The sequence below is a fragment of the Protopterus annectens genome, chromosome 2.part1 (genome assembly GCF_019279795.1).
Source record: "Protopterus annectens isolate FY-2018-M chromosome 2.part1, PAN1.0, whole genome shotgun sequence".
Classification (NCBI taxonomy): Eukaryota; Metazoa; Chordata; order Ceratodontiformes; family Protopteridae; genus Protopterus; species Protopterus annectens.
The window spans coordinates 1,789,186,594-1,789,203,163 of record NC_056729.1 but is presented as its reverse complement, the minus strand read 5'-3'; the positions used below and the strand labels follow the sequence as shown (position 1 = coordinate 1,789,203,163).

The 16,570-nt window shown below is 41.4% G+C and overlaps 1 protein-coding gene across 2 annotated transcripts in view; it reads left to right on the top strand.

The window, feature by feature from the left end:
• The window catches only part of MTOR (mechanistic target of rapamycin kinase), a 4,577,509-nt gene that overhangs the window by 3,549,774 nt on the left and 1,011,165 nt on the right, over positions 1 to 16,570 (top strand). For both annotated transcript variants that reach the window (XM_044063218.1, XM_044063219.1), the window contains exon 40: positions 6,095 to 6,195. In XM_044063218.1, coding sequence (XP_043919153.1) covers positions 6,095 to 6,195 — 101 coding nt within the window. The remainder of the gene's footprint in view (positions 1 to 6,094; positions 6,196 to 16,570) is intronic.

Here is a 16,570-nt window from a genome sequence, read left to right as displayed (position 1 = left end):
TCCTTCGCTTCCGGTTTGGAGCCAGCCATTATCAGTTCAGAGCTCTGCCCTTTGGTCTCACCACAGCCCCCAGGGTGTTCACCAAATGTGTGGCAGTAGCTACCGCTCACCTGAGACGGCAAGGATTCCAGGTGTTTCCATATCTAGACGACTGGCTCCTCACTGCTACCACCAGGCATCACCTTCTGCGAGCCAGAGACTACACTATCGTGACTTGCTCCAGACTAGGTATCTCAATAAATTTCAAAAAGTCTGCATTGTCGCCCTGTCAGTCTTATCACCTTTATAGGTGCAAATTTAAATACAAAAGACATGTCAGCGAGCCTTCCACCAGACAGGATATTAGTGATTTGCCAACATGTACAGGTTTTATTAGCATGCAAAAGAATTCAAGCCAGGTTCGTCCTCCAAACTCTGGGTCTCATGGCAGCAGCGATCATACTTGTTCTTCTAGCTCATTTTCACATGAGGATTCTCCAGTGGCTTCTTTTCACCCAATGGTCCTTCCAGCAGCTTCCCATGTCTCACATGATTATGATCACAGAAGCATGCAAAAAGCACCTTGCATGGTGGATGGTCTCCACATCAGTGCCCCGGGGCAAACCATTTGTACTTCCCCCTCCAGTTGCTACGGTGACCACGGACGCCTCGCTGATCGGGTGGGGGGGCATTATCAGGGGAGAACAGTCCAACCTGGCAACCTCACGAGTACCATCTACATATAAACGTCTTCGAGATGAGGGCCATGCTTTTAGCGTTGCAAGCTTTTCAGGACCTCTTCTTACCGGAACCATTGCAATTCAAACGGACAATATGTCAGTAGTGTGGTACATCAACAAGCAGGGCGGAACCAAGTCCTACCCCATATGTCGAGAAGCACTCAGACTCTGGCAGTGGGCGATCTCTTCCCAGCAGTTTCTGATCGCAATGCACATACCTGGGAGGTCCAACGTCATAGCAGACAGGCTGAGCAGAGCAATTCTCATGCCTCATGAGTGGTCTCTGAATCAAGTAGTTGCGGACCAAATATTCCGCAAATGGGGCCAACCTTGCTGCAACCTTTTTGCCACCCCCTTCAACAGCAAGTGCAGCAATTTCTTCTCTCTCCTTCCACTTCCCGGACATTCCCCTAGAGACGCTGTAGTCCACGATTGGCCTCAGGGACTTCTTTATGCATCCCCTCCATTTTCCCTAATCCCGAAGCTAATACAGAAAGCTACTGTATTAGGTTGCAAAATTATCCTTATTGCTTCTTACTGGCCTCGACAAATATGGTTCCCATTCCTGCATCATCATCTTCTCGAGCAGCCTTGGACTCTGGACCTAATTCCAGACCTTCTGATCCATGAATCGGGCGGGCTGCACCAATCCCTGCAATCTCTCCAGCTCACTGCTTGGTTGCTCCACTTCCAACTTTAACCAGGCTTCCTGATATCTCCCCCTCTGTGCGCAAAATTATTTTATCATCGCACAAGTCTACGACTAGAAAATCTTACGCTAGTAAGTGGAAACGTTTTTCTTCCTGGGCAGAGGCTAAGAGTATAGACCCCTTTTCAGCCCCAGAACACCACATTTTGGAATTATATGCGGAACTCTTTCATGCTGGGTCCGCTTCCGCTACAATTAGAGTTCAGTTAGCTGCAATTTCAAATTTTCACATTGGCCTGTCGGAAAATGATATCATGTCTCATAAGCTATGTAAAGCCTTTCTCAAAGGGACCACTCTGCTCAGGCCTCCAGTGAGAGATCCTCCACCTCCGTGGGATCTAAATTTGATTTTAGCTTCTCTGATTTTGCCCCCCTTCGAACCTGCAGCATCTTGTTCATTGAAGTTTTTATCTTGGAAAACCCTCTTTCTGGTAGCTATTACTTCAGCCAGAAGAGTTTCGGAACTTCAGGCTCTTTGTGCCTGTTCTCCGTACCTAGTGTTCCATAATGTCAGGGTTGCTGTCAGGACTAATCCTTTCTTCCTTCCTAAGGTCTCTTCAGAGAATAACTTGAATCAGTCCATAGACCTTCCTGTGTTTTTTCCCAACCACTCCAATAGGGCGGAATATAAATTGCATCAGTTAGATGTTCACAGGCAACTATGCTTTTATTTGCATAGAACTAAGGACATCAGGAAATCGGACCAACTTTTCCTTTCTTATGCTGAGGGTAAACAAGGTCTTCCAGTCTCAAAAGTAACCTTGTCCAGGTGATTGACTACTATCATCACATTTATCTATCAACTGAGGAATAAAGAATTGCCTGTTAAACCAAAAGGTCACTCCACCAGAGCTTTAGCCACTTCTGTGGCCTTTCAGGCTAGGTTGCCCAAGGAATCTATTTGTGCTGCGGCTACGTGGGCCAACCCACATACTTTCATTTCGCATTATAAGTTGGATGTGGTTTCCAGGAGCAGAGCTGATTTTGGTTCCACTGTTCTGAAGAGTTTGTTCCGATGAGCCACCCATGATTTTAGGTGCTAGGGACGCTGTCCCAACCAGCAAGAATGAAGGCGAGATAGACAACTTAACTTAAGGAAGTTATGCACCTACCATAATGTTCCATGTTAGTTGTCTTCTCGCCTTCTTACTTACGTCCCACCCTCCATCCCCCTATCCTAGTAGACCGAGAAGAGTTCCTTTTGGTTTTTCACTGGCTGAGTCTTCTCCGGCTATTCTTTTCTGCCTAGTAGCCTCTCTGGTAAGGTTTATATATTCCAGGATAGGATTCTTTCGTTATTATGTCTGCAGTTAGACTTACCAAATGAGATCTGGGTATCTAGTGCCAGGCATCATGGGATATGGGGTGGCCTCGAGCCAGTAAACAGCTCTCGAGCTTTTGAAGTTGGCCGAGTCGGAGCCGAGGATCGGCTCCGAACCCAACCAGCAAGAAAGAAGGCGAGAAGAAGACAACTAACATGGAACGTTATGGTAGGTACATAACTTCTTTTTTTTTTTTTTCCTAGGGAAAAAAAATCACTGGGCCATTTCCGGGACTTTGCCATTTCCTCCACTGTGGTGCAATCTCAGAGTTGGTATATTTAAGTAGGGGGCACATCAGGGAGTTTGGGGCGAAGCCCCCCCCCCCCCCCCCACACACACACACACACTTTATTTTGTGTATTTTTTTTTTTTTTTTTTTTTTTTTTATGGATCAGTGATTTTCTTCCCTTGGAATAACATCGCTGATCCGTGTGTTTGGCAATTTGGATTTTCTGAGTGTTTGGGTCGATTATGTAGCGTTCACAATTTTATGCGTTCGCTAATATAATATAGACCCTCTCGTGAATCAGTTTTTTACACTGCTGTTCTTTACTGCTCTCTTGATCAACTCAGCTATTTCTTTTCTTTTCTTTTTTTTTTTCATCTGGAAAAAAATAATTGCTACAAGTTACAGAATGTTCAGTGAGCATGCAGTACAGTTTAACCACTAGGAGGTTCCATTCTAGTGGCTGCTGAATACAATGAACTCAAGTGTTAGGAACACATTTGAGTACTGCATGCCAGTGGTCTTTCTTTTGTCAGGCCATTCCATTCCCTCTTGAGTGTCAGGATTCATTGGCCCTGACGTGAGGTTCGTTGTAGTGGGCAGGTGGTTCCAGGGATGTGGTCACCTGATGAGTTCTCATTTCACATCAGAATGCTAGAAAATGAAGGTAGTCTTTTTTTTTTTTTTTAATTATTTAGGCATTTCTGGAGTTCTTTCCTGTATGGCTCCTGTCTATCCAGACCCAAAATACATAATTTGTGTTATATCAGCAAATTGGAGGGGGGGGGTACTTACCCCCCCATGTACCTGAAGGCTGTGAGAACGTAGGAGACTACCATGTCTATAAGCCATTTTCTAGTAGCAGTCAACATTCCTAGAGAGTCCAGTCTGTTAGTGAGCAGATGAAGTGGATGTCAGATCACGCTACAGGTGATTCTTCAGCTCTTACCTGTAGTTTACACAATTTCTTCAGCTTTGTGCTCCTTGTGCTGATTTTTTCCCCCCATAGGGACTGTATGCATATATTCTTTAATTGTAATAGTTAATGTAATTTTAAAATAAGAAATCGTGAAAACCAAGATATCTGTATACCCAGTGCAGTGACACCACTTTCAGGTGCCAGGGTAACTCAGCAGCCTGTCTTAAGGGGTTAAATGGCAGGGTGATCAGAAAGGAGCCCACTAGGCACTGTACTTTATTTCAAGACTGTGATGAAAATTTGATATACAGATGTAACTGACAGGGGCTTTGTGATCAGTAACAAACTGCTTTGCAAGTGTCTTTTTGTTTCATAAGCTATTAACTGGCCTTTTTGAACTGGGCATTCAAAGCTTAGTTAGAATGAGAATAAGGAAAAAGATGCATCTGTCTCACGTGGTCATAAACAGGGAGATTGCACAGTGCCAGAAGGCAGCAGCAAGACAAAACTGTACACTGGATTGTATTATGAGGGGTATTCTGGGAAGAAAGGAAGAGCTTGTAATAATTGTACGGAGACCTTCTTTACATTTAAGGGTAGAAAAGAAGAGCTTATAATAATTGTACAGAGACATTCATTGCATTTAAACCTGGCACACACCACTGACCTGAAAATGGCATCAACTTATTTAAAGTGTTATGGATGGCAGCAACAGTAAGTGGTTATTGATTGGTGAATTAATGCTTATAGCATACCTCTCAACTGTCCCTATTTTGGAGGAATATTTCAGTTTTCATGCCCTATTTATAATGCCTCTATTTTTGGAGGTATGTCCCTATTTTCAGGCTTGATTTACCCTTTCACTCAATTTTCTGAATGTCCCTCATCATACTTGATTTTTGAAGCCACCTAGTATACAGAAAACCACACTACATTACTAACATATTAGTGGCAGTAGTAATTTAAAGAAAGAGTACACACATCTTGCATCTCCCTTTTTCTGAAGTAAAAATAAATTATCTTGTGTGGTAGAATTTACTAATACATTTTATTAAAGTCTACATATTTTGCACTCTCTCTGTTTGATAATGTGATTATATTTTTCCATAGTTTTTGTCTCTCTCTGTTTCTTGAACTTGTGTTTCAAGTAGCATCCAACATTCCTCCTGGAAGTGTGAAGAGTTGGTATTCAAATATTATGCTAATTAGATGTCCAGAATTTTAGCTGAATGTTCCTATTTTTAATGCACATTCCATTGAGCTTAAATCACCCTTTTGCTAACAGTCACACATGGCTGTATTCTGTGAAACGATATGTCGAAGAGTAATGGTTCATATTCATCTGTGTCAAGTGTGTGTACATATAAGACAGCACAATTACATACAAGAACAGACTGCATTGCCAGATTGTGCACGTGGTGTTCAGTGTCAGTTAATAAGGGATGAAAAGAAATACTTAAAGGAGTGATTTATGTTATAGACATGCAAGCTGTAATTCATTGCAGAGAATTCTCTACAGCTTAAAGAATCCAAGGAGAGTCAAACTGCCCTTAAGTAATATACAGAACAACCCTTGTACTGGGAGGGTGGAAGTAAAAAACCACACAGAGTCTGCACTGAAATTTTAATTCACATCTTAGAACTGAATGTCCTTATATCTCAAAAAACAGTATAGGAGCAAATTACACAGAAAGAAATGTAAACTGTGGGGGCAATATGTGCAGAATAATGTTTTAGAGGAGGAGTGAGGCTTAAGGAATTGAGCAGTTTCTGTAAAACTGGATTAATGATGTTTGTATAAAGGAATGTATGTGATGCATAATGTTTGTGACTATGAAGATGTTAATATGGCTTGTTTTCTTTTATATAAATGTATGTCTGCCTATGTTTTAAATAATTCATTAAATGTTAAAAGAAAACTATATATTAGAATCTATTAATGATCATTATGGACTGGTGGAATGCTTTATTTCTCTTGGAAAAAAAACATTATTTAAGTAAGCTTGTAGTTGAGAAGAATGACAACAGAATTCTAATCATACATTTTGTAGTGGTTCATTGCAGTGAGGTGATGACTTTCATTTAGTTAAATTTATTAGTAGATAACACATATGTATAGTTTTGTTCTCTGTATACCAGTTGTTAGTACATTAGTATTGTATTTAAAATGTAAAAAAAATGTTTCTTTTTTCCATCTAGGATTTATCAAAAACTCTGCTAATGTACACCGTTCCTGCTGTCCAGGGCTTTTTCCGCTCTATTGCTTTATCTCGTGGTAACAATTTGCAAGATACCCTTAGGTAAGATTTTGTAAAGTCAGGAATTCCAGTTATGATGATTCATATATTATATATTAAGATATAATAATAATTTGAGATTACTGGAAGATGTAAGTAACAAATGCTAAAGAGAAGTGGAAAGTTTATTTGACTGTCAAAAGGATCATTAAATAAGGCACTTTATGCAGAGTAAGGTGGCAGTGTAACTTGCTCAGGGTAACATTGCACTCATGTGGAAGGGTTTGTTATTTAGTGTCATTATGTGGTATTTTCAGTCAAGGAATATATAGTAGCTGTACCTGGCTTTGTAAAAAAATACCTGAATGGTAGCTTTGGTACATATGGTCCTGCAAAACAAATTATATTTACTGAATACCAGCAGCAGCATATGGTGCCCATAAAGATCAGTGCTGCAGTAAATTCCTTATGCATGGCATATTAGGCACAGCTGGATGTCAGTATTCCAGTTAGACTGCACAAGCAATCTGACATCCTCAAAAGAGTTTTGATGTACATTCCCACACTAAGGATATCAGCCAGCTACTACAGTTTAAAGGGAAATAGCCTGTATAGTCTTGAACAATTACTTTCATTTCAGTCTTTAGGTCTCTTCTCGAGCAAAGCTTTCAGAGAAATAAATATCCTTTCTGGTTCTGCTTTTTACCCATTTTACTGATCTGAAATTTGTAGGCTGTTCTGTGCCTATATTTGATTACTTTGTTTTTTTTTCCATTGTCTGCAAGGTCTCTGAGAAAAGTCACCAACAAGCAAGAAAGAGTTTCCCTGAATGATGATCATTTGCACTGCCTTTTCTGTCTATGGGAACACCTGGAATGTAATTAGTTGTGAGCATTGTAAAAATGTTAAGAAAATCTACTTAGAAAAGCTGAGAAGTTTCAGTGCTTTATAGAACATAAGCTAGCTGTTAGTACTGCGACAAGAGATGTTGAATTTTCTCTGCAGACCAACCTTTGGCAAGCTGCAAAAGTAAAACAATTCCTTGGGGAAAGGCATATGAACATCACAAGGACAGACTTAGAAAGGTCTTGCAGGAAAGAGCAAGTTGCCATAAATGCTGTACAAACCCCATTTAGACCTGATGGTACAAGCTCAATATCAGCCCAGATTTCACAAGTTAAAGCAGTAGAATCATATATTTATTACCTTCAAGCAGTATTATACAAGTTTGTAACTTTTATTAGATGTGACAAAGAATATGACAAATTTAAGCGCAGCATTATTAAAACTGGGGTCAATACTACTTTAGCAGATCAACACTGAAGAATGTTATAATCAAAAATTTAGGTGATTAAGCTTTTCTGTATGTACAGTTTGGAAAAATAAGGACTTATATGTTAATATTTTACAGATGATATTAAAAAATAGTTTTATTGTATGTATGAGACTCTTCGTCCCAGTGGTATAAACCACAAATTAAGTATGACGTTCGTGTTATAAAATAATGAGAGTTTACTGTTTGATAATTTTGGCCAAAAGGTGTATATATCTGCCCTCTGGAGATCACAGCCGTCATTTGCCAAATCCACGTATGATACCGGGGCATGTATTAAGATAAAGTATAGTCAGTCAGACAACTGATGATTCTGTATAAGACAGAATCACAAAGCTGTATTGGAAGGACTTGGTAGTGGTCACTAAGGGAGTCTGCTAGTAAAGCACATGAAGCTACAGTGCTTGACTTTGATGCTGTGTAGTCCAGTGGTGGACACAGTCTGTGACAGTGTTTCTGCCAACATTAGTAGATGAAGAGATGAGTTGGTCTTTGGAATTTTGTTGGTTGTCATAGTCAGTGATGATGTTCATCGTGTTTCACTGTTGCAGTCATTACTCTTGGGTTATCCTGCTGGCAGGCTACCCGCAGTCGGCCTGAATTTCAAAGTCCTGGTCCGGCGTCGGTTGCTGTCGTCTCTTCCCTGACGTCAGTGGCGACAGGGGTATAAAAGATGCAGCCGACGCCATTTTCTTCAGTCTTTCTTGCCGCGCAGTGCCTGAAGCAGAAGCAGTTCACAAGTGCCGGTCGGCCGACTCCTGAGATTTTCGTGTTCGAATTTCAGATCCAAAGTCTTCTTTTAAAGCTAAGTACCCCATTGGAGAAAATTTTTTCTTGCTCCAGACCGAAGTCAGAAAAAGTTAATAATTGTATTTCTTGTGGGAAGCAAGTACATCATAAGGACTTCCATTCTTATTGTATTCCTTGCCTAGGCCCTGATCACGACGTTGCTAATTGCAGGTTTTGTGCTAGATTTAACCAACGCACTATTAAGCGTTTGTACGATTTTGCATTTCATTACTTTGGCCGGAGATTTAATTACACGATGTCGTCAGATAGCCATCCGACTACCGCAATTCACAAGAAATGCAAGGAAAAGGACAGGCATCCGAGGTCCAAAACTGACGATAAGGCTTCTTCTAAGCCAGTCGCCAGTTCTTAGTGAGGCACATTTGCAGCCCCTGATGCCCACTACCTCAGAGCTGCAGGCCGCTTCCGACTCCCACGTGGAGCAGATTAGGCCTCTGGAAACTCAAGGTATTGGACACTTGGAAAATATTCCCTCAGATGGGTTCTGAGCCGCTGAGCAGGCATCGGCTTCTGAGGGAATTTTCAGGCCTACACAGTTACATATAAAACCGACTACAGCTTCAAAGGCAAAGACTAAAGTACCACTAAAGACAAAGAAACAAGTGCAGCAAGCCCATGGACAGGCCCCCAAGCCTAAAATACAGATGCTCAAAATGGTGGTCGAAGACCTAATTACTTTGATCAGTGGTTCCCATCCCCCTTCTGATAAGAGGCCTAGGCAAGAGACAGAATATGAATCTTCAGATCAGGTTACCATTTCCTCTGACTCCTCTTCTGAACAGGAATACTCTCTCCCTCCCTATGAGGATTCCGATGCTGAAGAATCTATCCCTTCAGCCTCCCCTGAGGTTTATTCTTTTGGGAAACCCTGCATACCATGAGGGAGCACTTCCACTGGGAGAGCCAAGACTACTCAAAATCTAAGAAAAGGCTCAGAGACTTTCTTTTACTACCTCAGCACAGGCCTCTTGCTATCCCTCCTGTTTTAGACATTGTAGATGATGTATTTTCAGTGTCCGGTCTGTCTTCTGACTCTTTACCCCCTGCACCTGTTAAGCCAGATATATACTACAGGGTTCCAGATTCACATAAATTTCTTTATAAAAACCCTACTGCTGACCCAGAAACTGTTTCTCAGGGTCCCAAAGGGGGGTCAAGGCTTCCACTGCAAAAAACCCTATCCCCTCTGATAGGGATTCTAGGGCACTGGACAGATGGGGGAAAAAGGTATACACTTCTGCTACCTTGGCTGTGAGGGCTTTAAATTGTCAATTTCATATGCTTAAATATCAGCAATACTTAATGTCATTGCTTAAACAGAAAATGTTAACAAATTCTGAATGTGCAGAAAACAAGGAAATGCAGGATTTATTGCATGCAACTGAACAAGTGGGAAAACATACTTTGCAATGTGGTTTTGATTCTCTGGAGGCCTCTTGCAGGGCCGCTGTTACGGGTTCTGTCATTAGGCGGCATGCTTGGTTAAAGGAACAGAATCTGCCTGATCATGTTAAAGCAAAATTATTAGATGCTCCATTACAGCATGATACTTTGTTTGGTGTTAAAGCAGAAGAGGTGTTGAAGAAAATGGAGGACAAAGCGAAATCTATGCAGACAGTTAAGGATTTCTTACAGGTGCAGCCACCCAGATTTAGCAGGAACTGGCTTACAAAGAATTGGTCCTTTCCACAAAGAGGCAGATACAGACGCCCCAGAGGCAGATCCCAGCCCCAAGGCTCTTACAGGCCAAAACAATGGGGTGCTTCTACCGTCAAAAATGGAGAAGACAAATCACAGCCATACAGGAAACAGTCCCAATGACTTTCCTCTGCCAGCACCAAGCACTTATCTTTTGGCAGCCCCCTTAGGGGGAAAACTAGCACTTTTTTTCACAAAATTGGCACATGATCACCCAGGAAAAATGGGTCTTGAACATAGTGTCTCAAGGCTACAAGTTCCATTTTCATACCCTGCCAAGGGCAAAAGGTATGCCAGACCTGCCACACAGTCAGTGGGCAGAGGCACAAAAGCAAGTTTCATCCCTCATGGACAATGAGGGCCATTCAGCAAGTACCAAAGCAAGTGCAGGGACAAGGATTTTACTTGAGACTTTTCTTGGTAGCCAGAAAGGACAAAGCCTGGAGACCAATACTGGACCTGTTCATTCTAAGCACATTTCTGGACGTGCCAAAATTCAAAATGTTGACTCTGCTGGGCAAGAAGGCTTGGCTTGTAACTTTGGACCTAAAAGAGGCATACCTGCATGTTCCAATCAGACAATCTTGCAGAAGATACCTCAGATTCATAGCTGGCTCAATGCACTACGAATTCTCTGCACTGCCCTTTGGCTTATCTACTGCGCCCAGGGTCTTCACAAAATGCCTGGCACCAGTAATTGCATTTTGCAGTCAAAGAGGAATTCAAATATATCCTTACTTGAACGACTGCCTTATTCAAGCAGAGAACAAGGACATTCTGCTAAAGCATCTGGCGTTTGTAAAAAGATTACTGATTTGCCTAGAGTACACAGTAAACGAAAAGAAATCAAAACTAGTACCCTCTCATGAGATAATATTCCTGGGTGCAAACTTAAATCCAACTGCCCAGATGGCTTATCTCACGCCAGACAAACAAAGGCAACTGACTTCTTACTTCAAAATGTTGGCAACAAAGGCCCAGTTATCTGCAAGAAAAATTCTGCAGGCTTTGGGCTTCATGGCATCCTGCATTCTGTTAATTCCATATGCCAGACTGCATATGAGGAAACTACAATGGTATCTAAAAAGTGTTTGGACTCAACATTGCCACAGACTGGAAACATTAATTACCCTAATTCCCTGCCTGCAACAGGAGTTTCGATGGTGGGCACAGGCCTGTCACCACAACAAGGGACAGCCATTCACTCTACCCACAGCCAGGCAGACATTTAACAATGGATGCATCAGATTATGCCTGGGGTGCCCACGTGGCAAGAAAATGTATTCAGGGCACATGGCCCGCAAGCCAGATGCATCTTCATAACAATCAAAAAGAGACGCTAGCTGTTCAGAATGCCCTGACAGCTTTCAAGGATCAACTTAATTCAGGACAACTACTGATAAAGACGGACAATACTACAGTCATGTGGTACATAAACAAGCAGGGAGGCACACATTCCTACCCCCTCTACAGACAAGCCATGACTTTGTGGGACACAAGTTCACCTGCAAGCACAATTCCTGCCAGGAAAGATAAATACTCTGGCAGACGAACTAAGCAGAAACCTCATGGACCCCCACGAGTGGAAACTGGATCCACAAGTCTTCAGCATGATAACAAGGAAATGGGGATGCCCAGACATAGATCTATTTGCCTCCCCTCACAACTGCCAACTACAGAGATTCTGCACAAGGACTTATCACAAGCAAGCATGGAAAGTGGATGCCTTATTCTTCAGCTGGAAAAACCTAACAGTATATGCCTTTCCTCCACTGCCTCTCCTCCCCAAGGTACTCCTAAAGGTCAGATAAGATAAGCCAAAAACGATACTGATTGCCCCAAATTGGCCACACCAGCACTGGTACCCATTCCTAAAGAACTTGTCTCAAGGTCCAGCCTGGACATTGCCTCAAATTTCTCACTTACTGACCCAACAAAACAATCAGATCCTGCTCAGCCAACTCAGGACCTTAAATCTGGCAGCATGGCGGATAATGTAGCCATTCAGAACACTCCCCTTTCCAAAGCTATGATGGATGTTATTTTGCAGGCCAGGAGGTCCAGTACCAGAAAATCTTATGCAGAAAAATGGAAGAGTTTCTGTGCTTGGAACCAGGCACAAGGAATTGGCACTTTTGTACCAAATATTCCTCAGATTTTACAATACTTAACTGAGATGCTGGACAAAGGCCTATCCTTTTCATCAGTTAAGATCCATGCCTCTGCCATTTCAGCCCATTACAATACCGAACCACCTATCTTTTCTCATCCTTTAATAAGGTAGTACCTCAGAGGGGCGAACATCATGAGACCTCCAAGGAGAGCACCAGTACCTGCATGGGACCTCAATTATGTGCTGGAAAAATTCACACTGCCTCCATTTGAGCCAGCTTCAACAGCTGATATAAAATTCTTATCCTGGAAAACAGCTCTGCTCCTAGCATAACCTCTGCAAGACGAGTCTCTGAGTTACAGGCAATCATGACTGTGGAACCTTTTATCATTTTCCATCCAGACAGGGTTCCTCTGAGGATAAACCCGACATTTATGCCTAAGGTGGTGTCCAGTGTGGCCCTTAACCAAACCATTCACTTGCCTACCTTTTATCCAAACCTACAGAACAAGGGTGAGAGACTTCTGCATTCTTTGGACATGCACAGACAGCTACACTTCTACTTGGACAGAACTAAAGCTTTCAGAAAGACTGAGCAACTTTTAGTGGCATATGCTGCAGGATCACAAGGAAAGGCTATGTCAAAACAAACTGTTTCAAAATGGATAGGCCATTGCATTCGTTTCTGCTACTCACAACATTGCAAATCAGTGCCTAAGGGCGTTGGGCCACATTCAACCAGAGCAGCAGCCACTTCAGCAGCCTTCCTCAGAGGGGTACCAACCAAAGACATCTTAGAGGCTGCAACTTGGAGTTCAGTGCACACTTTTACAAAGCACTACCACTTACCTCTCTACTCTAAATCCAGAGCAGGCTTTGGCCACTGCAGTTCTGCAGGGCCTCATAGCCTCTCCTAATCCTATTTAGCCCCAGCCACCCATCCTCAGCTTTGGGATTCAACCCAAGAGTAATGACTGCAACAGTGAAAACACGATGAACATAGTACAGTTGAGTACCTACCATAAATGTAGATGTTCGAGTGTATTCACTGTTGCATTCCAGGTTACCCTCCCACCATCCCCCTTCCTTTTGCTGGGTCTTATCTGTACTTCGATAGTCTATACAACTTATGTGGTGTATTTGCTTGTAGATGAAGGCAATGTTTACTTTAGTGCATGCATGTTTATTGGCATAATTTTTTTTTAGCCTACCCTTTTGGGGGCACCTGACATCTGGGGCAAGAAAAACTGAAGAAAATGGCGTCAGCTGCATCTTTTATACCCCTGGCGCACTGATGTCAGGGAAGAGGCGACAGCAACCGACGCTGGGCCAGGACTTTGGAATTCAGGCCGACTGCGGGTAGCCTGCCAGCAGGATAACCCAAGAGTAATGAGTGCAACAGTGAATACACTCGAACATCTACATTTATGGTAGGTACACAACTGTACTTTTGGGGACCCATCACTATATAGCTCAGCCACAGGTGTGCAGTTTCTTTGCATTAATTGTCAGCTATCCATCAGTTATGCTAGAATTTCAAATTTTTGCCACAAGAATTGCTTCAGTAGCTTGTGTTTTCCTCCTGTTGTAAGGTGCTGCTGTCTACTTATATGTAGATTCAGCAAGACTGAGCCTGTACCTGTGGAATAGTAATTATGATTTAGATACATATTGAAACTTTGGGTGCTCGGTTTCCTCCCACATCCCAAAGACATGTTGTAGATGGATTGGACACTCTAAATTGGCCCCAGGTGTGAGTGTATGCTTGTGTGTGCCTTCTGTGGAAGGTTGGGCGCCGGGCTAGCAACTCGACACCGTAAAACTCCACTGCCAATCATGAGCGGACAGGTAATCTGCTGTGGCGACCCCTAACCAGGAAAAGCCGAAAGAAGAAGATACATATTGAAACTTTCTTTGCCATAGGTTGCTTTTCTGCCTTTTTCCTTGTATGTATGGTCTTTCCTACATACTGGGTTTCCATGTTTAGGAATGTCTTGATGATTATAGGAACATCAGTTTGGAAAATCAGTAGTATAGAAAGTGTTACATGAGAATTAACTTCATCTTCTGAGCTCTTTTGTCTTTGTTCTTACTGTGAGGATTACTGACCCTTGTATACATAGCATCCCTTGACTGGACATTCTGAAGGTCGTTTAAGTACATTCTGCAACAATGGGTATATAGGATGTACCTTGATTATGGCAATAAAGAAAAAGTGATGGTGAGGTACAGTTTTTCAGAGGTAAGATAGACTTGTGTACAACATTAGTTAAGAGAAGTGTAAATGGAAGGTGTAGTATTAGCACCTTGGGGCTGCAGTAATGCCTTCCAGTACCAAGTAGCAAGGTGTCTCTGACAGAGGTCCTTAGTAATATATTTATCAAGGTTTACCGTAGATATATCCTTGAAAGAAGTTAGGTGTGCATTATGAATCAGAATGTGAAAAGAGTACCCATATATTGCTGCTGTATGCAGTTTTTTTTTTTTTATTTGTCTGTTGCTAGGGTCAAGTTCTGTCTATAATGCCAAATACTACAGTGAGCTGAAGTGTGGATTTCATTATTCATAATGAGGTTAAAAACATTAATGAGAAATGTTAGAGAAGAAGATGTTGTTAACTGAATACAGATCTGTCAGTGCTAGTTCAGTGAAGTTCTTAGCGTATAACATATATACGCTGGCAGATAGTTGGCCAGATGTCAGACCAGTTGCTGTCAATGTGACTTACTCTGGTGTAAGGCTGCTCTGATTACAAAATACTTGTTCTTGGTGTAAATGGCTTATTTTGATGTAAGACCTATATATAAATGGGTTTACACCAGGGGCTAGAATTCCATAAGATACCAGAGTAAGTCGCTTACACTAAGATCAAGTCTTTTGGAATCGAGCCCCATCTGATACAAGAGGAGAAGAGTTAGCAACATTTTAAGTGTTAGCTTAAAATATTGTGTGTAGTGATTGAAAGGTGTGTGAGGGGAGGAGAATAAGTATTTATGTGTTCATTGTAATAATTTCAAATGATAGAGTCTAGGAGAAGGTAGTGTTGATGGGAGTTTTTGGGTGTGGAATACAGGCTAGCCGAGACTTGATTCTTGATACTTAGTAACATTTACATTTGAAAATCTGCAGTTTATGTTCCTCTCTATGTTAAAGGTGGAGTACAAATATTCTCTGTTGCTTTGCTTGTTTTGGTTAAGCTGATGGGTCTTGTGATCCTATTGTTTACATTCAGGCAGCTTTTAGTCTGATGGCTCATGTTATGGTACCTTGGGAGAATGGTAACTTACACTTCAGGAAATGAAAACAGTTTCCTCTGTGTACTCCTTTTATTTATACCCCCATGCTGACAGGAAAGCTTTGCCATTTCACTTTGATATGCAGTGATGTAGTACTTAGATAAGCCACACTACTGTTTTTTTGGGTCCCTATCAGCATCTCAAATGCTGACAGTATCGTGTTTGATATTGTCGCATCGAGAATGCCAAAAGGGCAGAACGTCGAACGGGTAAACGGAAATCTCTGTAATGGGAGATTTCTATTTACCTCAATGTAATGCGGTCTCGGAGTTGGTATATTTAAGTAGCGGGGAGTCTGGGAGGTACACCCTTTAGTTTTTTTTTTTTGTGTGTGTTTTTTTATCGGCATTTGAAAATGTAATAGGTCGATCATTTCAGTTTGACATTTAGTGATTCGGCCTATTACATTTTCAAAATGCTGATACAGACCCGTTTTTTTTTTTCTTTGCATCTAACTGGTTCACTCTTTCACTTTGCAGACAGACACAAATGTGGATTTTTTAAATATTTTCTGCAACATAGTTGCTTTGGTTATTGTAGTGTACTGCTGAAGGATCACATTTATGTTTTTTGCTTGTTCTTCAGTGCTATTTTTAAACACATTTATGTAATTATCACTTTAAACAGAGGCAAACCTACATTAACAGAAAATGCATTTTTACATACATATGCATCCACATTTCTTTTCTTTCTTTATAATTATCACGAGTCCAACATTACATAAATTGCTGAATTCCTGCATTCCCTTAAACCTCACTCCTCTTCCTCCTCCTCAACAGTATTCTGCAGGTGTTGTTCACACAGTTTCCATTTATTTTTATGTAATTTACTTCTCCCATTTTCTAAAGATCCCTCTTCCACTTCTTCTGTCTCTTTTTTAATATTCATTAATTCACATATAGTTGGTTTAGACATTGATTTCATTTTTCTAACTTTTTTGGTAGCAAACAGAATTAAACTTAATTTCTTTCCCATAACACCTCCAACATTTGCTGTCTTCCTGACTAAAAATTATTTAAAGTCTGGTTGAGATATAAAATACCTTTGCAAACACTTCCAGGCAAAGATCCTAAACCTTCTGGCTTTATTGCATACATATCTCTCAATCTCTTACAGCAAGAAGTCCGGACAAAGCTTACAGTAATGGTGGGACAAAGGCCCAAAAATTAGGGATATATTTTAAATATT